The 23,409-nt window shown below is 42.9% G+C and overlaps 1 protein-coding gene across 1 annotated transcript; it reads right to left on the bottom strand.

The window, feature by feature from the left end:
- Positions 1-13,131: 13,131 nt before the first annotated feature.
- Positions 13,132-23,409, bottom strand: FAS (Fas cell surface death receptor). The gene is made up of 7 exons (XM_033149213.1): positions 23,274-23,409; positions 21,247-21,358; positions 19,522-19,586; positions 18,201-18,290; positions 16,592-16,647; positions 15,136-15,160; positions 13,132-14,163 (listed from the first exon to the last, which is right to left on the bottom strand). The coding sequence occupies exons 1-7, from the start codon at positions 23,332-23,334 to the stop codon at positions 13,880-13,882; spliced, it is 693 nt and encodes a 230-aa protein (XP_033005104.1). The 5' UTR covers positions 23,335-23,409; the 3' UTR covers positions 13,132-13,879.

The following is a 23,409-nucleotide window of genomic DNA, read 5'->3' as shown; positions in this document are numbered from 1 at the left end:
CTGTAAAAAGGATGTGTTGATGTCTGAAAATGTTTAGAAAACTGTGTTTAGCTTACCAGGAAGCTATTGGCTGACATTCAGTGTCATTTTGGAAGCTGAAAGAACAAAAAGGCACCAAGTGTTTCTGACATCCCCAGGAGATCAGTACCGGTAAGTCATTTCCGTCAGCTACTCCACTGAGTCCAGGCTTCCCTTAAAGTCAACCATCTACTGACTTACAAAGAGCAGTGGGTCTCCCCCTTTACATTCCTACTTGAGTACATCCATGTGGAGACATGTGGAGTACCGTAACCAAAGACCAGAGCACAGACAGTTAAAGCATCAACATGTAAATAAATAGCGAACATAACATCCAGAATAAGTGGCTATTTTGATGCCCAAAAAACTGGCGGTCCTTTTACTCTCCATCCAATCGCATCCCCGCATTTTCTCTTTAGCAAGCATCTCTCTTTTTAACTACCTCCAGCTGTCAATCCCAACAGAGATGCTCTCTTATCTGTCACTCACTCTACCTTTACCCAGCATTTCATCACATTCCTGTCCTCACTCCTCCATTATGGTACACCAGGGACGGAAACCTTTTTCGGCTCAGGGGCGTGCGGACCTTCCGAGGGCCGCATGTCTGTCATTGACCTGGCCAGAGGCAAAAGTGAAGTTTTGTGGATGTGATTTTGCACATAAGGCTACATTCTAGCCAGCCATACACACTATACACCTCTCAATCTCGGGCAGCAAAAGACACGATCACATAAGGCATGGCCACAAGAATACATTCCAACCAGACAAGAGCACTTAAGAGTACAGAGCTGGGCCAGTGACATTTGTCTCCTGGCAGAGCCCTGAGGGCCCAACAGAGAGACATGGGGGGGCATATTTGACCCCTAGGCCTGATATTTCCTACTCTTGCTGTGTCCAAAAGACCAATTACACCAGGCCTAATATTCTGACACAATTACTTGCTTTCCTAACTGGCAGGTCTTAAGAGCTCTGTCTTCCCACACTTCTGAAAGCAACTTCTCATGTCACTCCACACACAAATCATTTCCAAATTTTGAGGTAACATCAGGAGGACCACCTGATGAGTGGTGGTGAAATAAGCCAGGGTGCATGTGGAGGTTCTTGACATATGTGAAAAGGGCCCTTTGGGTTTCAGGTAAAGTTTGGCACTCGGGGCTTTCACAAAATACATTAATAATTTGAAGCTGGAAGCAAGAGTTTTCTATTTTAAACAGCAGCGGCAACAACAACATCTTACAAAAGAGTTATTGGGGAGAGGGGAAGAATTCTTAGTGATGTGCACTATATATTTTGTATGTTGTAAATGTAATAAGATCCTGTATCAGTTTTGGTCTGTCCGTCTGTTTCTGTTACAAATAAAAGAATATATGCTCAAAATGATTCTAAAGTAGGTGCAAAATGAGCTTCTTTGAGAGAGATTCCACAACCAGGGTGCCACCACTAAAGAGGTCCCTTCCCTAGCTGCCATCCACTGAATCCCTGGCAGGTAGCCATCCAACCTCTGCTTAAAATCCTCCAAGGAAGGAGAGTCCACTACCTTCCAAGGCAGTCCATTCCACTGTTGAACAGCTCTTACCACCAGAAAGTTCTTTCTAATGTTTAGTCAGAATCTCCTTTCTTGCTATTTGAATCCATTGGTTTGTAAGTACTTCAGTTTATTGATATATATTTTTTCTTTGTGAAGCAGCCACGTCTGCTGGCATAAAACAGGACCAACCCTACCATGGCAGAGGGGGGTAGATATGTAGGAGAGGTCACCATCCCTCTCATTCCTCTAGAGAATTTTAAACTAGCTTGCCTTGCGTTCCCAAAGCTGGGCTGCTGCTCCCATATGCAGGGGAGGGTGCTGCTGACAGTACTAGAGCTGAAGAAGAAGAATTCTACTGTCAGACCAACTGGATTCTATACTCAAAATGGGTGGGGGCTCCAGGTAGCAGCATGTCTTGGCATGGTCCTGGACTAACTTGATAGAAAATGTTCCCACGCATATGGATGAAAACCATGATTGTGTGGAAAGGGTTGAGTTTTCCCTGCCTCTGTGTTCCACCGTTCGACAACTTAGTAAATCTGGTTGCCATATGGTGATGTCTAGTCTACTTGCCTTAGAATGGTTCACTGTCTGATGTTGCAGTGCAGAGCTGCACATCTGATAGACTAAAGCCAGAGTTTTTAGGGTGGTATGCTGTGATTTTGGACCAAAATCAGAGCTATCTAATAGACCTGCCCTTCTGAACAGCTGTTGAAATGTAAAGGCAAAATATTGTTTTGGACAAAATCTTGTGCCTTCCTGATGTTGTTGTGGGCTTCAGGTGCCCCCCCCCCCGGCTCATGGACTGTGCTAGCTTAAGGGAGTCGAACAACATCTCTGCAGAGCATCGAGCTGGCTAGTCTTGTGCACATTTACCAAATGGGCATACCATGCACATTTAACATCGTGGCCCTGTTTCCTGTACAACACTGCCTTTGGAGAAGCCAGCTGGTGAAGACACAGCTTAACTGGAAAAGTTTCCTGTTTCTCTGTTTCAGAGACGCACTGACTATTTAAGAAGGCAAAGTGCATCCCTTGTGTGTGCCAGGAATCTCTTCAACTGTTTACTTTTTGAATAAAAAGAGAGACTACTTCATGAGTTTTTTATTATTATCTTAGATTAGAGAAAACCAGTAAAGTATACAATAGTTGTTGAATCCCTCTTCCTGGCTTCCCCAAAATGACATTAAAGCGGGAAACTATTATTCATTCTCTTCTTTAATAAGCGCTCAAGGTTTGCCATATAGTTTTTCCACTGTACACATGGGTTCGTGCCAAGCTGCAACACCTTTAACATCCCATCAAACAGGGTAGGCTATCATAATTATCATAACCATCACGTATTTACAATAGCACCATTAAGTCCACTCCACCTCTAATGCAGTCTCTCCCCTTTGCAATGGTATTTTCAAGACCAGGAAACATTGGCCCCCAGACTTCTTGGTGCACCATTTGTGTGTGTTTTTTAAAAAAAGATCACTAATCCCATGATGCTATGATCATACATATCCCAAATGAGATAGAATATTTTTAACCTTGAGGATGTGTTTTCCTAGAATGTCACTTTGTCCTGTGCAAAGGCTTACACAGTCATGCCATTTCCTTTTGTGAATTTACAGTAAGTCCATGGCATTCCAAAGCTGTGTCCACAACCAGGCTGTTTCTTGACCTCTGACTAAATGTTCCACCTCTGTTTCAATTAAAAGGATACATGCAGTGCAAAACAGTTATTATCCCCCCCCCCACAGTTCCGTCTTGAGATTGATGTAGAAAAAGGCAGCAAATTTACCAGCAAAGGACAATGGGTGCTGGGTCCAGTAAAAGAGCTGTATGAAGCTGCATCCCTTTTTAATAGAAGTTTGCATCAGAAATTTGATTGGAATAACTTATTACATAAGCACTGTAAACATATTCAAGACAGAGATGAAATGTATTGTTATCATTATTATTACTGTATTCTTATAATTTTATTCAGCAACCTACCCTTTGGCCAACCTAGCAGTTAGAAAGCACGTCAAAGTGCAAGTAGATAAATAGGTACCGCTCCAGCAGGAAGGTAAATGGCGTTTTGTGTGCTGCTCTGGTTCGCCACATGCTGGCCACATGACCCAGAAACTGTACGCCGGCTCCCTCGGCCAGTAAAGTGAGATGAGTGCCGCAACCCCAGACAAATTTATTTTTATTGTTTTTTCAACAGAGGAAGGTCTTGGTTCCAAGATTGGTTCTACCATTTCAGGCAAGCTGTTCTCTCTCACTTAAGCATCTCCAGTATGGAGATAATATTTACCTACTGTATTTACTAAATCTTTGCTCATTCATTTATGTATTTCATAGCCCACACTTTCGCACAAACAAATTCCATACTAGAAGCTCAGTCCTGCACTTCAGGGCTGTGGGTAACAATTGTAAGTGTCCAAAGTTATTTAAGGCTTTGTAAATCAACACAGGTACCCCGAACCTGGCCTGGCAGCAAATTGGCAACCAGTGCAGCTCTCTCAGCAGCGAAGTTAACATGTTGCAGCTAAGTTGCACGGCAATTGTTTACATTTCTACAGCAACCATAATGCTACAAATTTCTATAATGGCATGCTGCGTGTCAGTGGTTCGTTGAGGTAAATTATCAGAGATAAAATCATTGTGCAGTTTTTAGTAGCCTTGTGGCAGGTGTAAATTTATAAGATTGCAGTTTTGGTTGAACTGTATTCCCATTGAAATCTGTGGGAGAAGTTAGCTATGTGAACTGAGTGCAGCTGAGTTGATCCTGGATTTGTACGTGTGTTTATTTGATCAGCAACCAGGAATCTTAGATTTCATTCAGGGTTCTTGGAAGCGGAGAACTTTTTCATTTCACATTACTGGATTTGCAAAGCAGGGGAAAGGCATGTTTTAAGAAACTCAGCACAATTCGCTAAACTGGGGAATTGAAATGCCTTGGCGAATTATGGTGGTATTTGTTCTGTGGAATGAGATGCGGGTGGCAATGTGGTCTAAACCACTGAGCCTAGGGCTTGCTGATCGGAAGGTCGGCGGTTTGAATCCCCGTGACGGGGTGAGCTCCCGTTGCTCGGTCCCAGCTCCTGCCAACCTAGCAGTTCAAAAGCATGTCAAAGCGCAAGTAGATAAATAGGTAGCAATCTGGCAGGAAGGTAAACAGCGTTTCTGTGTGCTGCTCTGGTTCACCAGAAGCAGCTTAGTCATGCTGGCCACATGACCGGGAAAACTGTCTGCGGACAAACGTCGGCTCCTTTGGCCAGTAAAGTGAGATGAGCGCTGCAACCCCAGAGTCGTTTATGACTGGACTTAACTGTCAGGGGTCCTTTGCCCCCCCCCTTTTTTTACCTTGTTCTGCAGAGGCTATCTGTTGGATCTCTGCCAATTAAAGTGTGGAAAATGGTGTTGTGTTTATGATGTAAAGCTAGAACACCATCCAGGATACTCATTAAGAAATGAAGAAGAAAAAAGAAGCCTTGCTCACCCTTTAAGAAGCCAGGCACCAGCTCAAGGCCAACTCAGGCAAATACTGGAGTACTGCCACTGCCGCCACCACTGCAACTGATGTGTCTCAGCAGAGTGGTGTCACAGACTGAGGGGATGGATGAGCTGCAGTTCCAGGTCTACATGGCATGCCTTAACTTGATGGTGCCACCATTTAAATTCTGTTGGCTGCACACCACTCAGTGGCGCTGGGCCCAAGGGAGGCACTGGACAAGAGGCCTGATAGTGGCGCAGAAAAGAGCTCTTTCCCCCATGCTCTGTCCTCCCTAGCACTGCCTGGAATCAAGCCAGCCCACCCTGACAAATGGGCACCAGAGAGTGTTGCTGTAATGGTGCCACTGGTGAAGACAGATATTGAGTTCTGCTCAGAAGACTGATGGGCACGGCATTTCCATATGCTCTGGTTTCCATCACAGTGTTCTGTTGCACCAGAAGCAGTTTAGTCATGCTGGCCACATGACCCGGAAAGCTGTCTGTGGACAAATGCCTGCTCCCTCAGCCTGAAAGCAAGATGATCACCGCAACCCTATAGTTGCCTTTGACTGGACTTAAGCTTCCAGGGATCCTTTACCTTTTACCTTGACATAGCTTGTGAACCTGTAAGTGATGGGGAGTGGACAAAAAGCACCAAAATTTGGAGCTGGGCCTGCCTTTAAGCTTCCTTAAGGGACCACAGCCTATTCTGGCTGCAATTCTATAGCTGCTTACCTGGGAGTAAGCCCCATTGAACTCAGCGAGACTTACTTCTGAGCAGACATGCAGAGGATTGTACACATTTGGATGCTCTATAGAAATGTGAAGGATTAATTAATGGGATTTTTCTCAGAGCACCACATACAAACATGTATCAGCCAACTGCTGGGACACCAGCTCCACTTGCACAGTCCTCTCCCTGAATTGTTTCCATTGCAACTGTAGCTTTAAGAACTGGCACCAGAGTTTGCTTGGTTTGTTTCCACACACACCCGGGCCCATCATGCAATTACGACAGTAAATCGGCTGGAAGGGCTGTTTTATTTGTCATTCATCTTGTGTAAGCTGTTCTGCGAGTGTTGTCAGCTGAAGACAAAGCTAATGCTTAAAAATAAATAAATATGTAAGAGAGAGTCTAGAACAGCGGTTTTTAAAGTGTGTTCCAAGTAACACTCTGCTTCTTGGAATTGTATGAAGGGAAGGGATGGAGGAGTCTGGTTTTGGTTTCTGTCACTTAAGCAAGCTTTTAGTTCTAAGTCCAGTCTGTCCCATTTCTGCACTAATATGCAGGGTTTCTTTTTTGGGGGGAGGGGGACCATCTCAAACTACATATACATATTTGAATATGTATTTATATGTTTGTTTTCTCTCAAAATATGTATCTCCATCCACATTTTACATATTTAAACTGCTGAGAACTACGCTGCAACATTCAAAAAAGTGCAAGATCTGTTGGATAGCTAAGTTCTTATCAGGATGTTAGTCTGAGAGGTGGAAATTCACATATGAAGTCACAAAAACTGAATGCCTCAGCCATTGCTAATCAGGAGTTCCTCTCTGAAGAGCCAGATTGTTTATGTCACCTCCTCACGCAGGGATCTGGGGTGGGGCAACCAAGAGTTGCTGGGTTGTTGTTGTTGTTGTTGTTGTTGTTATTCTGTGCCTGGAGGTAGACTGTATATCACATACTGCATTTTCACAATTCACATACTGCATTTTCCACAACTACATTGTGCTCAAAGCAGTTCAGAGAGCAGACAATTTAAGTGCAATGGCTGTTAACAAATAAAAATGTGTACCATTGATATTTCAACAGATACCTCAGGTGTGACAACTAGACGTGATCCAGGTGGTGTGGGTCCCTGCACAGTTACAAACTGTTTACCTGTTCAGCATCATACTTAAACTAGGCTGGTGGGTATAGCCAGTGTCCTTCGCAATACATATGGAAAGACATTCCCTAGCAGATGGACACATGTAGAAAGTGTTTCCTAAGGCTGCAGTCCTAAAACTTATCAAACAGCTAGCATGGGGGGGGAGGAGCATACTTATGAGGCCCTTCCTTTAGGAACATCAGTCTTAGGCTGGTGCGATTTAGAAATTGCAAATTAGGGAGGATCACCTTGGAACGTGAAATGAATCCATTTCTTCCTCATTCCTAGGGGGAATTAAATGCACTCTGCTGGATTCAGAGATGCATTCATCTGTTCTTCAGGATTTCTTCAAGTAGAAAAGGTTTTGAGGAGGGCAGTGATGGAGCAACTTCAGGTGTTCCTGGATTACACTAATTATCTAGGAAGAAGGCGACTCTGTGAGTAGGTGGATCCTGTGTCCAGAATATAGGCCGGTATCCTGTTATTGAAGGCCGGTAGCCTGTTATCACTCCCTCTAAAAGAACAGTTATATAGCTTGGGGGAACTGTGGGATAGCCTTTGTTATTAGAGGTCCACATGACCTCAGTGGTTAGGGATGCCTATCACCAGCTTTGTCTTTTATGCCAGCTATGGCCCTATCGAGACTGGGATCACTTGACCACTGTGCTCCATGCACTGGTAACATTGAGAATGGATTACTGTAACGTTCTCTATGTGGGACTACACTTGGGCCTGGGCCAGAAGCTCCAGCTGGTGCAGAATGCAGTGCCTAGACCTTCGTGGGGCGAGGAGAGATGGTTGATATCTCTGCTAAAACATCTACATTGGCTGCCCATATGACACCAGGCCAGGAACAAGATTCTCATGCTGATATACAAAGCCCTGAATAACTTGGTTTCCATGATACCTTAAGAACTGCCTGAGCTCTTATATGTTAGTTGTCCCCCATGTTACAAGAGGGGGCCCCACTGGCCTCCACTAGAAGTTGGGCATTTTATGCCAATGGTTCCATGCTGTGGAATATTGTTCCAGCAGAGATTCAGCAGGTATGCTCACATTTGACTTTCACTCAGGCCAGCCCAGCCCACCCATGAGGCAAGGTTGAGGCAAATGCTCAGGCAGCAAGACCTTCACTCATCGCTTTTTCCCTGATGGGAAATGGTGCATTATGTTGTTTGTCTCATGTCTTAGAATCATAGAATTGTAGAGTTGGAAAGGACCGCCAGGGTCATCTAGTCCAGCTCCCTGCAAGGCAGCAGGAATATTCTGCCCAACATGGGGCTCAAACCCACATCCCTGAGATGACGAGTCTCGTGCTCTACCGACTGAGCTACTTGGGCTGGCCTTGACTTTCAAGCATCTGTTGATGCCCTTTTCATGTGGACTGATGTCTGCAGCTGTTTAAATTGCAGACACTATAATGATTACTGTATAGTTTGTGGTTTATGTTTTACTGTTGTGCACTGTCCCAATACTTTTATACAAAATAACTAACTAAATTTGCGTAGTTCCTCTTTCTTCAAGCTTGGAAGAAGAAAATAGAGGGCCGACTATACAATCCAAACAAGCACAGTGGTACCTTGGTTCTCAAATGCCTTCGTACTCAAACAACTTGGAACCCAAACACCGCAAACCCGGAAGTAAGTGTTACGGTTTGCGAACTTTTTTCGGAAGCCGAACATGCTCCGTTTTGAGTGTTACACTTTTGATTTGAGTGGTATGCTGAGGTCTGTCTGTTTTTGCTCTTTATTTTATGTTTTTGTTTTTGCAGCTTTTTGTTTTGTTTTGTTTTTGTGACTGTGTGGAACCTAGTTTAGCTACTGATTGATTGATTGTGTGACTGCAGTACATTGTTTATTGCTTTCATTTTATGGATCAATGGTCTCATTAGATAATAAAATTCATATTAAATTGCTGCTTTGGGGGTTGTTTTTAAAATTCTGGAATGCTTCTTTTTAATGTGAAATAAGATTAGAAGAGAATGATGATTATATAATGTTTTGAAATTACTAAAGAGGATATACAATGAACGCAGAAAGAGAGGATGTGAGGAGGTCCCTTAATAATGTTAAGTAATAGTATGAGTATAATTAAATAAGTGTTTTTATTTTTGTTGTGATTTTTGTTTTTGTATTTTTGTATTTGTATGAATTGTATCTTATTTTGGTTTTTTTGTAATTTTTGTAGTGTTTTGTTTTTGTTGTATTATCAAAAATTTAATAAATTCTTATAAAAAAATAAAATAAAATTCTGGAACTCATTCATCCATTTTGCATTACTTTCTATGGGAAAGCATGCCTTGGTTTTGGAACTATTTGGTTTTTGGAGCAGACTTGTGGAATGGACTAAGTTTGAGAACCAAGGTACCACTGTACAATGAAGAGGCCATTTCTGTCCCGTGTTTTGAGTCACGTAGCCCATAGGAGTAGCTTGCATGTGTGGAAGAAAGCCAGACCTTTGGCTGAAACATAAATACATCGGTGGCAATTAAAAGTATTATTTATGAACCCCAAAGCCACTTCCCCAAGTGCATCTGAGATGTTGTGCTTGCTCACTGCTCTCCTACCAGCAATTAAAATTGAGGCTAGCAAACCATGCTCATCCGCTTCATGTAATCTGTGGTTGGTGAGGAACAGTTTATTCCAGTTTATGGAGAACCTCTGGCACCAAATGATTTCCGTTTGTGGCTACTCGCAACCACCACTCAGTCTCATGGCCACCACCAAAGCTCTCACCCTCCTGTGAATTCTCTGGAAAACAGATTCCTTGGGACAATGCGATGACAAACAAACTTCTAAATAGCATGGGTGAATTGGTTTGTGTTATCCTGATGCTGACTCGATAGCCATAATGATTTTTTTTTTAATGACTTCCAATAATAACAAAAAAGAGAAAAGTCTGCATTGCTGCTTCTACAAAAATTCTAATTTCAATTTTGAAACAACCTGTCATATTTTAAAATATATGCTCCCTCCATTCTTGATAATATGATCTTGGAGTTTACTATAATCTACAGGTGTGCAGCAGCAGAGTTTAAGTAGAGCTGTTCTTGCATTTAAAAATCTGCCGGCTGCAATGCTATGGCCACGAGTAAGCTCATTTTAATTTTAGTAGGTTAAGCAATTACTCTTGCATACAAATAAAAACAATATTCCCATAGCAAAAGACCCTTTGTTTTTTATTCATATATAAGTAACGATCTTAAAAGAGGCATTCTCACCTGTGTGGGAGAGATGGGGGGGGAGTCTTTTTAAATATTTGTATTAAAAGCATTAAAAAATTGTCCAGTAGCACCCTAGAGAACAACTCAGTTTGTTCTGGGTATAGGCTTGTGTGTGCTTTAGTTGGTCACTAAGGTGCTACTGGACAATTTTTTGTTTTTTTTATATATATTTTTCGACTGCGTCGCGGCTACCTACCTGTATTGAAGGCAGATCTTTTAAAACTGCTTGACAATTAATTGGGGCACTTTTATGGTCCACCAGTAGATTTCAGAGAGGACAATCTAACTGATAAATTAGTTAAAGCTGCAGCCCTTAGTTTAAGGTTTTATGTGTAATGAAACTTGAGCAACATAACTTGCACAGATCATTTTATGACTATATATCATTTAATAATGCAAAAATAATTGTGGCAGGCTGTGTGGCAGGCAGTAATTTCCAGAAATGAGTTTGGCAGTTTGTTTGTTTGTTTTTAGCAATCCAATTCATTCATTTCCCTCCTGGGGGAAAAAAAAACGGCTGCCAGCAGCATGGCAGGCCTTTCAGACTGACTCATTCCTCGAAATGGTGGTTGTTTGGCTCCACGCTCTGGAAGATCTTAGGGCAGTCAGCATACAGGACTTTCAACACCAATAGTTCTGTAACTGCCAGACAAGAATTAGGGGCTGGAAGGATTTTGGGGCTCAATCTCATTTTTATTTTTGCCTTTTTTATTATTGGTTTTTCCATATTACATCATAAGAGAAATACAAGTACATCACAATACATACATACCAAAACCGTCTCCACACCCTTCCCATCCCTACCCATAATTGTACAGGTGAAACTTGAAAAATTAGAATATTGTGGAAAATTCCATTTATATAAGCAATTGTTTTCATTAGCTACTGGAGTTTAATATATGAGATAGACTCATGACATGCAAAGCGAGATATGTCAAGCCTTTGCTTGTTATAATTGTGATGATTATGGCGTACAGCTGATGAAAACCCCAAAGCTGAAATTGTTAATTTGGGGTTCTTATCAGCTGTACGCCATAATCATCACAATTATAACAAATAAAGGCTTGACATATCTCGCTTTGCATGTCATGAGTCTATCTCCTATATTAGTCTCACCTTTTAAGTTGAATTACTGAAGGAAATGAACCTTTCCACGATTTTTTGAGTTTCACCTGTGTTTATCATTTAACTCGTCAATCAAGCATAATATTAATCTCATTTTTTTTAAAGTGTGTGTGTGCGGGGGGGGGAACATTTTAAAAATTAGAAGTTGGTTTTCTTTACTGGAAGAAAGACGCCAACTTCCTGGATTTATTTCTTATTACAATGCTGTCATCTGGTGGATACTTCCACAAAGGGAAAACACATTCAGTAGATCAATTATGTTAAGGATGTGTGACTCCCCCCGCCCCCCATCATACAAATATCACACAACAGCTCTATGTTCTTTTAAAGCAGTGGTAGGCAACCTCTTTTCCTCCTGTGGGCTGCCTTAACTTGGAGGACAGGAGTACTGTCAGAGACCACAGACTGGCAGTCAGTGAAGCCAGTGTGGAAAAAGAGTTCAGATTTAAGGCATATGCAATAAGAGACTGCCCTGCTTCAACTTTCACCATGGCTATCGCAGACTCCCCAAGCTGATGGCGTCTGTTTAAATGTAAGCCCTGATGGTTCCAGTGAGAATACAGTGGTGCCCCGCTAGACGAAAATAATTCGTTCTACGAGTGTCTTCGTAGAGCGAATTTTTCGTCTAGCGAAGCGGCAATGGAGCACGGAGGTTTTCGCGCAAAAAAAAAAAAAATCGTCTTGCGAGGCAGCCCCATAGACTTTTTCGTCTTGCGGGGCAGCCTTCCGCTAGACGAATGCCTTCATCTATCGATTTTTTCGTCTAGCGAGGCATTCGTCTAGCGGGGCACCACTGTACTCTCAAAAGCCATGGAAGGACCTGTCAATGTTGGTTCTCTGTTTCTCATCTTGCCAATGTCCAATTTGGCTCTCCACATTTTTGCAGCAATTTGTGACTAATTTCTTTTTTTAAATCCTCATGACAATTCATCAGTGTTTGGGTGTGACTTTCTCCTAATAAACACATGCTTTGCTAATATTTTTGCAAATATTTTAATTTCTTTTTCTCCCCCCCCCCTTTTGGATATTTTTTTGGGGGGGGGGATTGGAATGACTTTTGCCTCTTGGATTGTGGAGAAAAGGTTGAAACCACTGTTATAGCCCTCATTTAATATATAGGCCAGGCCTACACATTTCTCTTGGGAGGGAATGACTCATTCCTGAGGTGCTTTTCTTAAAATAAAAATAAAAAAGAGGAAGAGAAGAAGAAAGGTTTTAACAGCTGCTGGGGAAATTCCATTCTATCTAAAGTTTGCCACCAGATGGAAATGCAAGCTCTGTGCACCTTTTAGGAAGGAAAGGGTATAATCTACATCAGCTTCATGTCTCCTTTGTGAGCAGGAGAGCTTGGTCTGGCTCCTGAAATGTTTGAGTCATTTTCTCCTTCTCCCCCATTTCCTTTTTTTCTCCCTGACCCAACACATCCAGTCTTAGAGCCTGTTTAACCCACAGTGCCACCCGTGTCCCTGACAAAAATGCATACACTAGGGTAAAACATACTATTTGTCCTGTTAGGGGAAAAATGTACCGGTATATATGGAGATCTCTCACTTGCTCTCCTCTTAATGGGGCAAAATATACCTGGGGGGTTGCTATTTGCATTTGGGAAAATGGCACAGCAGCAAAGCGTCGGTCTTCTTGCATCATGTCCTAATATGGACCACACACACCCAGCTCTTATTTGCAAACACGTAAAAATGGGTGAGTTGCATTCAAACATTTCTGTTGCCAAGCCTAATTGGCCTTTGGAGGATGTTCACAAGGGGTATATAGAAATTTTTAGGTGGGTTTCAGATGAAGGTGCTGGAACAAATCATAATATTCTTTGAATGGTAATTTATATAGAATCCATTTTTTCATGATGAGAGAATACTGGAGAATTGTGATACCTTTTGTAATAAACTGTTTATTTACATATTTACAGGCTGAACAGATTTTATAGGCTGCAACAGCATTGTCAAGTGGCTTTCAAGGAGAAATAAAACCATTTGAAATTCAATAAAAATAAAAACAAAGAAGGATTAATGCAGTCACAGAAAGCAAAAGTAGCCTAAAGCTAAAACCAAGCCTGTCTTAGCAGGGCATTATACAGCCAGGGTGCCACCACTGAAAAGACCCTCTCTCCTGCAGTGATAAACAAACACATAGACAGCGCTGGTTTGCAAGCAGTACCATTTCAGCACTTTAGAAAGAGAGCTGTGCTGAATATTCCCAAATTTTGAATTTTGGGTTGACAAATCAATTTTCTTTTCCCCCCAGTGAAAGAAGTTAGATTTCATGAATATTTGTTTTGTTTTCCAAATTAGTGTTATCCCATTCGATGAAGAATTTACTCAGTGTTTCTCAACCTTTTGTAAATCCATGCCTCCGTTTCTCTGCTATACAAATCTCATGCTCCTCTTCGAATGAGGCTCCTTTATTTAATTTGAACTTCAAAAGAATTTAAACATCATGGAAGCACTCATACCCTCCTTCCCTTTAGATCCTCATACACCCCTCATTGAGAAACACTGGATTAAGAGAACAGAATGAAGTCATACACTTTGAAGCCAATCCGCTATTTGATGGCACCAATGAAAGCCTGAGGTGAGCAGAAGATCAACTGAATGTATATAAAGCAGTGATCAGGAAGGAGCATGATTGCTATTTTCTTGCACCGTTTATTTTTTCTTCAATCTTATCAGCAGTGGCACGTAAGCGAAGGTCTCTCAGTGTGGTGATCAAAGTCTTGTAAGCATCTTTTTTCCCATGTTCTTGGTACCAGCATTCTAACAGCTTTATTTTCTGCTCAGCACCATCATTTGGATTATCATTTATGATCACATCTATGCGATTGGGCGTCACCTTCAGTCTCCGAACAAAAGCCTTGACTCCTGACAGCTGCATCTCCTCTGCAATAACAGGAATGTGAGGGAGCAGATCGATATCTAGCAAGGAAAAAATGGGGGAAATGTTACACGCCATCCCAATCTCCAAGCAGTGAGAGAATCTAGGGGTTCCAGCTGCTTTCCTCTTCTCTCTGGAGTTCCATAAATGATGACTACCAATAAGGTCCTCTACCTATTCCTGACAATGTAGATGGAACACATAGGAGGCCTTATTGCATGTTTGCCTGTAAGTGGTCCTTCAGATAAACTTGTCCCAAATGATAAAGAGCTTTAAAGATCGCCACAGCACTTTGAATTAGGTCCAGAAACAATTGGAAACCCGTGCAGCTCCTAACATGCTCCTAAGAAGGCAGCTCCAGTTTATAATTTACCTGCCATATTCAGGACCAGCTGAAGTTTCCAGACTCTGCTAAAAGTAGAGCATACTGCAAAAGTCTGTACTGTAACTAAGGTGATACCATGGCCAAATCTGTGCTATACAGGCAGTGGCGGATCAAGCCGATCGGGCGCCTGGGGCTGCGCAAGTGCCCTGCACCCAGGGGTGGGACCAGCCGCCCACAAGGTGGGGCAAGCCAGGGCAGGATGCTCCGTGGGGCCTCCAGAATCTGCCCGCCTCCTCCCACTCAGTTGCCCTACAGCTGGGGGGGGGGAGGCAGCATGCAGGAGAGACGCATGGCACGGGCGCGCTGCAGCCCATGCAGTGAGTGCTGCACAGCATTTTGTCAAACCCCCCCCCCTCAGTGGTGACACCCGGGGCGGCCTGCCCCCACTGCACCCCCTCCTCCACCCCTGTATACAGGCCGACATGCCTATGCCCTTTTAAAATGTGGTGGGATTTTTTTTGGGGGGGGGAGGGTTATTGGGTTGTTTTTATTTTGTTTGTGTATTTTGTGCTTTTATATTTTGATTTTATTCTGTGAACCACTCTGAGACCTCTGGGTATAGGGCAATATATAAATTCAATTATTATTATTAATAATAATAATAGTGAAATCATCATTTTTATCATACCTTGATAACGGAGAGGCTCCATTTCCTGTAAGGGCAGGTTACAACATATATAAAAAAACAAAACAAACCATCAAACATTTAAAACAAAATATCCTATACAAGCATCAAATAAATAAATCAATAGAAACCACTAACAACAACAACAGTTTACAGTTATACCCAAATTAATGTAACCACCAACCCCAGCTAAACATTTAACCAACACCAAACTGAGAAAAATGAAACAGAGGAACCAAAATTATAACTGTTTAAAATATTTGATAACATTTTAGCCAGTTGTCCCAACCCAAGAGTTGTTCCAGCAATGTCCCAGTGGCCTCCCAGGAGCCTCTTTTAGCTGTTCAAGGTGAGTCTGGGCCCCACCCCCTAGGCCAGGTGCAAGGTCCCTTGCAGCAGGGACACAAGACCAGACACCTTGTGTCTTAATATTGATACATCATCTAAGCCCCAGCAAACACGACAAAATGGTCAGGGATGATGGGAATTGTAGTGCAGGAACACCTGGGGAACACTACATTGGCAAACCCTCATCTAACTAACACAAGGTTACTTGTGGCATTTAAATACCATTGACTTCAATGTGATCTAAAGAAGCATTTAAATACATCTATGATGTGTTACAGATGGCCAAATGATGCACAGGGGTCCATCTGATTGTTCCATCTTCTGACTAGATTAATAGTCAGTTTGTGATGAGGTTTGCAAAAAGGCATGCATGCTTATCTAGCCCAAGAACAAGGATTATTACAGGACAAACTGAACCTGCCGCATTATGTAATATATGGTTATGTTAATATCTTCCTTTATATTGATGTCAGCAGCTTTCAGGCTCTCTCTATTTCAGTGCTTGTATGAACTCTACTATCATTATTTAGATCTGAACTATGCCTTCATGTTGGGTAAAAGTGGGGGAAGGGATAATAATAATAATAATGGTATTTATTTATTTATTTATTTATTTATATGTCACCCATCTGACTGGGTTACCCCAGCCACTCTGTGTGGCTTCCAATAAATTAAAACACAGTAAGACACGGTTCAGTTCATTATTTTTCTGTTTTCCATTCGCAACTCAACGTACATGTTATTTTATTTTATTTTGCAACCTACTATGAAACTCAATTAAAATAAGAATGTGTGTGTGTGGGGGGGGGAACATACACATATCTAGCTCAAAGGACTTTGTTATGTGACCAGCTGTAATGTGCTTTGAATTTACTATATAACCAGGGGTCTGATTTTGGTCTAGGCCAGTTTGGCCATTTCATCATTGCCAGCACATAATAGGTGTCCCAAAGATAAGCAAAACTACTTTTTGTCTAAGGAAAAACATTGTCCCCTGTTTTCTTTCTTACAATATTCCTTGGGTTATGTTTATATATTTATTTCATAAAATTTATATACCACTTTATTGTAAATGTCATGCACCGTATTCAAAGTAAGAAAGGATACTCACCATTCCGTTTGGCGCCTCTCTGACATTGTACTCTGCGGTTTTCTTCTTTTCACGCACTGCAGCCACACAAAAAAGAACTATGGTTTGTTTGTTTATTTTACTACATTCATAAATAATAATAATAATAATAATAATAATAATAATAATAATAATAATAATAAATTCCTTCCAGTAGCACCTTAGAGACCAGCTAAGTTTGTACTTGGTATGAGCTTTCGTGTACATGCACACTTCTTCAGATCTAAGGTGCTACTGGAAGGAATTTTTTTAATTTTAATTTTGTTTTGACTATCGCAGACCAATACGGCTACCTACCTGTAACTACATTCATAAAACAACAGGAGTAGCAATAGGAAGGGACATAGAATTCTACAACCCTGGCTAGAAGTACCCATTAGGGCTGTGAACCAGATTTGGCCAAAGTCCATATCCAAAATTGTATCGGGCTTATTTGGGTGGATCAAGGTTTTGGCTGGATTGCGATGAGAGAGTGCCAGATTGTCTCGAGTTGGGTGAGCCCACCTGTGGTGACCCGAGATGGTCAAAAGGTGGGGGGAGGGGCGGATTACAGGGGGAAAGAAGGTGAGATAGGCAACCCCTGAAAACATCAGCATGAGGCTGTCTGCAAAAAGGTTTTCAACCAGCCCTGCATTGCGCTGTTCCCAGTAGCCTGCTTCCATCAGGTGAACAGGTCCATGCAGCCAAATTGAGCAGTACTGAACCCTCTGCTCACCAGATGAGTGGGTGGTTGGATCCTGATTGCTGCAGAGGTCTGTAGACATGTGGGGACAGGGTGGGAGGTAGGTGACACAGCACCTCCTTCTCGCACCCTCTCCTGACTGTATGCTTAATCAGGGTTTTAAAACCTTGATTAAACAAGTTGTTGGGTGGAGTTTAGAAGCCCATTTCCTGAAGTACAAAGACTACACTTCCTGCTACCCCCATCCACCTTTGGATTAAAGCTGGGGACAAAAACAAAAAACAAAAAAACCAGATTGATGGAATACCAGCTCAGAACTAAACCATGTAGAATTTAATGTGGCGCTGTGGTCTAAACCACAGAACCTAGGGCTGGCCGATCAGAAGGTTGGCGGTTCGAATCTCCGCAACGGGGTGAGCTCCCATTGTTCAGTCCCAGCACCTGGCCACCTAGAAGTTTGAAAGCACATCAAAGTGCAAGTAGATAAATTGGTACCGCTCCGGCAGGAAGGTAAATGGCATTTCTGTGTGCTGCTCTGGTTCGCCAGAAGCGGCTTAGTCATGCTGGCCACATGACCCGGAAGCTGTCTGTGGACAAACGCCGGCTCCCTCGGCCAGTAAAGCAAGATGAGCGCTGCAACCCCAGAGTCATCTGCGACTGTACCTAATGGTCTGGGGTACCTTTACCTTTACTCCCAGGTAAGAGGGGTTAGGCTTGCTACCTTAGTTCTCTAGAAGTACATTCACATGAACCTTGAGACAATCCCTCAAACTTTACTTAAACGTGGCTGGGCATGAAAAGACCCATGTCTATGTTACATAAGCCTTAAGTACAACCCTCAAGCATGCATTGCAGGTTGCGGAATATTTTAGAACATAAATAATGTAGTTTAAAGGTGCATCAACTTACCATACCACATTGCCCCAATGAAAATCCCCACAAGGACTATGCTGACTACAACGGCTGCAACGATTGGAGCTATTTTATCTTGTACAATCTCTGTTAAGTAGAACATTGCAAAGTTTCATACAGAATATGAAGATACTTTTCACCAATAATCATTTTAGACTTATATGGCTCACATGGCAGGTCTCTGCTTCATGAGGCTCAACTTTGACACAATACCATTTTATGGGTAGAATGAACAAATGAAACCCAGCCCCACCACACTCAGTACAAAATGCAAACATCCCCTTAAATGTAGTCAGATTGAAAACAACTGACAGCCCATTCACACAACTGTTTGTTTCACTCTGTGGCTGCTGAGTTTTTGAGTCAATCCAGGCCAACTTTCACTTCCCACCCATCCCAAGGCTGAGTGGTGAGCGCTGTATGTAGGAGAGGTCTCAACCCCACCCTGACATTTTGATATACTGTATTTTTCGCTCCATTAGATGCACCTGACCATAAGACGCACCCAGTTTTTAGAGGAGGAAAACCAGGGGGGGGGAATATTCTGAACGAAACAGTGGATGTATGATTTTTTTGTGTGTGTGCAGACTATAGCCATGGACATGCTCTGTGATCTGATGATGAATTTGGGATGACCCAATACAAAAATCCTGAGGATCCATGTGCTTTTACCTCCCCCCTCTCAGGCAGCCTCCTTTATTGCTAGCTACCTTATCTCCCTCCCTGATAGGCTTGCCAATCAGCTGCTCAGCTTTTCAACACCCTCTTTCTCTCTTGTTTGCCTTAGGTCCTCCTTAGCTGGAGCAGTTTTTTTTCCTTTTCTTCTAATTTCTCTCCTCATTGCTTGTTTTAGTACTCCCGTTATCTCTCCTTGCAAGTTAACCTCCCCCCCCCCTCTCAGGCAGCCTCCTTTATTGCTAGCTCCCTTATCTCCCTCCCGATCTGCTTGCCGATCAGCTGTTCACAGTGGCTTCCTTTCACACCCCCTTCCATTTCTAAAAAAACCCAGCACAATCTGCTTTTCGCCCCTGGGCAATTTAGCTCTAGGGACCACGCATTCGCTCCATAAGACACACAGACATTTCCTCTTAATTTTTAGGAGGGAACACGTGCATCTTATGGAGCGAAAAATATGGTACTAGCCCCATCATATACAAATGCACCACATGTGACCAGTGATAGGATGGCCAAAAGTTTGGCTGACTGAAAACTGAAGTTGTCATGCATCTGAAACAGCAGGCCGATAGCCAACTCTTCTCTTGTAATCATTCCCTTGCTTAAGGTATATTAGAGCTAAGTCAAAGATCCGAACAGTTACCTGTTCTGTCACATCTGGTGTTATTGGTTTGGGTGCAACTTTCTAGAATTTTACCACCTTTACACCTGTGAATAAATTATTTGAAAATAATGGAAAGATTAGGTCATCTGTCAAGGCAACAGAGCATAATAGTCAATTCCCTCAAGTTATTGTGTTTTGAGTTTCTGATTATGATATAGGAATTTTGAAGTTCCTTTTGGGGGGACGCAGGTGGTGCTGTGGTCTAAACCACTGAGCCTAGGGCTTGCCGAAGGTCAGCGGTTCAATGCAACAAGGTGAGCTCCCATTGCTCGGCCCCTGCTCCTGCCAACCTAGCAGTTCGAAAGCACGCCAAAGTGCAAGTAGATAAATAGGTACCACTCCGGCGGGAAGGTAAACGGCATTTCCATGCGCTGCTCTGGTTTGCCAGAAGCGGCTTAGTCATACTGGCCACATGACCTGGAAGCTGTACGCCGGCTCCCTTGGCCACTAAAGCGAGATGAGCACCGCAACCCCAGAGTCGTCTGCGACTGGACCTAATGGTCAAGGGTCCTTGACCTATCCTCCAGTGATATTGTCCAGCTGGACCTCCCAGAAGCTACGATCTATATCTTTTAACTTTCCAGCTCAGGGACTCTGAAGTCAATGGCCGGAGCTGGAAGCTAGAAGCTTATGTGAAACAAATAGAAGGCACTGTTCCACAGGCTAGGCCAAGGATATGGAATCAGTAGCTCTCCAGCTGTTTTCGGGACTCCAACTCCCATCAGCCCCTGCCAGCATAGACAATAGCCAGGAATGATGGGAGTTAAAGTCCAACATCTGGCGAGCCACTGATTTCCCATCCTTGGACTATGCAAAAGCAAAAGAGTGGGCTTCTGGTATTTATATACCATGCCTGAAGTATCCAATACTTATTGCTGATGATGCACACCCTTATTCCATTCTGCTCCAGAAAACAACTTTGAAGCATAAGCACATGCACTCCTCAGTAGCTTTCTAGGCTAGGTTCAGGTCCTTGTTTAGGTGAAACTTAGAGTACATGACGGAGAAGCTGGAAAGTGTGGTCATGGTTGTACATCATTCCTCAGATTCAGATTATGTTCCACTCCAAAACATACCCAGAAAATGGTTGGAAATACATGGAAGAAGAGTAAAGATGCCACCTAGTGTTTGGAAATTATTGTGCATTCTCTTCCTTCTGGGTTTACTTATTTTATGGTAGTCCCATAAGGAGTAGCCTGTGATTTGGACAAAGTTTCAAATCAGACCATCGAGGGTTGCATTCATATGAATACAGAGCAGGGGTGCAAAATCTGTGGCTGCCTAGAGGTTGATGGTTGTGCATTCTTCAAATGCAGGGATCTGTATCTTTTATGGGGAAGTGCGTACAAAAAATGCAGATTTTATGGGGGAAATACATAAAAACAACTATTTTGCAGGGGGAAATATGTGCAAAAGGTGTGTTTTAAGAGCAGTGCCTAGAAAATCATACAGAAATGCATATTTAAGGGGCAGAGTGTTGTAAACTGTGCAAAATGTGGACTGCAGGGAAGATCTGTGTAATAGGTAAAAAGTAATAGGTGTTTGGAACTATGGGGTGGATATATTTCCAAGACCACATATATTGGGAGCAGGTTCAGAGGTTCAAATGCAAGATCTACAATTCAAAAATGCTTTAGATCTTGCGTCCGGTCCCCGTTTTTCACTCAAATCGCCCTTTAGTCAGTAACTGTGCAGGAGACTTACTCATCACATGGATCACAGTGGCGACATGGTCCAGAAGAATTGCAGAAGTAGCCAGACCTACATCTACATTTTACGTTCTGGTAGATGGTACAATTCTTTTCAACTTCAAAACCTAAAATAAATGGAAACATTTTGATAAATTATTATTTATATATATTAAGGAACTGGTTCTTTTTATAGTGGGCAGGTTTTGAAGACTCAGATTAATTGGGCCGTGTCAGGGATTTGCCTTCTCCTCATGAGGAGAGCCCGGGCGGAGCTCCTACTCATGAGGAGAGCCTGGGCGGGAGTACTCCTCGTGAGGAGAGAGGGGAAAGAGATCCTCCAAGGGAGGAGGATCAGGGCAGTGAACTTCCTCGAGAGCAGGTCTTGCTCAGGTACAGGGATCCCCAGCCACTGCTGTCATCTGACTCATCTCACAGCCCGTCTCCAGAGCTCTCTCCCACGGAAGAGGAGGAGGAACACCACCAGCCAGACACGATCAGAGGGAAAGTTACAGCTTCTGGCACAGACGCAGCATCAGGGGGGGGGGGCTAGAAGACCCAGAAGACATCATTTCAGGGTGCCAAGGCTTTGGTGCTGGGCAGGAAACTGGACAGGAGCACTTCCAGATTCTGCAAGTGACTGAGCACTCATGTTTTTAGCTAGCTCTGCACTGTAAATAAGTATGCACAATAAAGTAGTCTTTAGAGTAGGGAGACTATCGTTACTTGTGAGCAACCCCCTGGGGTATCCTGACAGCCTGGAATATGAAGAGAAACAAGGCTGATTCCTGAAGGACTGTCACAAAAAAGAGGTCCATTGGGATTGTTGTGTTATGCCACAAAGGTGTGCTAAATTTCATTCACACCAGTGGACTTGCTGCTACCCTCCCACCTATCATGTGCATGTGTGCTTCTGTTCCCCCATGGAAATGCCAGGGAATAACTTCCAACAAAGGTCCATATAGTTAAAGCTATGGTTTTCCCAGTAGTAATGTATGGAAGTGAGAGCTGGACCATAAAGAAGACTGATCACCGAAGAATTGATGCTTTTGAATTATAGTGCTGGAGGACTCTTGAGAGTCCCATGGACTGCAAAAAGATCAAACATATCCATCCTTAAAGAAATCAGCCCTGAGTGCTCACTGGAAGGGCAGATTCTGAAGTTGAGGCTCCAGTACTTTGGCCACCTCATGAAAAGAGAAGACTCCCTAGAAAAGACCCTGATGTTGGGAAAGCACAAGGAGAAGGGGACGACAGAGGATGAGATGGTTGGACAGTGTTCTCGAAGCGACTAGCATGAGTTTGGCCAAACTGCGGGAGGTAGTGAAAGATAGGTGTGCCTGGCATGCTCTGGTCCATGGGGTCATTAAGAGTCGGACACGACTGAACGACTGAACAACAAAAAACTGCATGCTGGCCTACCACCCAATGATTTTCTGGAGAACATTAGGAGACACTTCTTAATGGTAAGGGCAGGTCAACAATGCAACCAAGTAACTAGAGTGGTGGTGGTCTTTGCCTCACTGGTGGTCTTCAAGCAGAGGCTGGACAGCCATCTGTTAGGGGCTGCTGTAGCAAGGAAACAGATGATCTGCAAGGCCCCTTCAGCTCTGTGATTCTAAGTGTTCTTGAGGTTCAATGAAAGCCAAAGGATTGATCATATATTTAAGAGTCTTCAGTTGATGACAATCAGGATATAAGCATGTTTTAACTTCTATATTGCACCCTTCGTATTCTGTTTTGTTCCATGTGCCTACATGTCATCACCACAGCAGCACATAATGTTTAGCTGTTATAATAAATAAGAGTCCTCTTCTGTTATTTGGTTCCCGTCCCCTATAGGCCAGTGTGTGCAATGGCTGCCACCACCACCCTACCCAGCATGCAATCTGATGTATATATGGAGGAAGACATATAGAAGCCGTTTCTCTGTGTTGCAGGTGGATCATGCACATGCTAGGCTTTCTGCAAAGACATGCATTTAAAACATTTCTCTCTGATGCAATATACATCACAATCAACAGTTCTAGATTGCGAACATACCATGTTCAGTGTCACAGTGACTACATCGCCGACATTCAGGGAGATAATTGTAGTTATCCATATACTCTTCCCCATCTATGCATTTTCCACAAGAAGTTGTACGATTGTCCTTTGTGCAACCTTGCAGTTTCGCAAA

Source organism: Lacerta agilis, chromosome 5 (genome assembly GCF_009819535.1).
Source record: "Lacerta agilis isolate rLacAgi1 chromosome 5, rLacAgi1.pri, whole genome shotgun sequence".
NCBI classification, from domain to species: domain Eukaryota; kingdom Metazoa; phylum Chordata; class Lepidosauria; order Squamata; family Lacertidae; genus Lacerta; species Lacerta agilis.
Note: the sequence above shows the minus strand (reverse complement) of the source record. Positions and strands in the feature narration are given on the sequence as shown.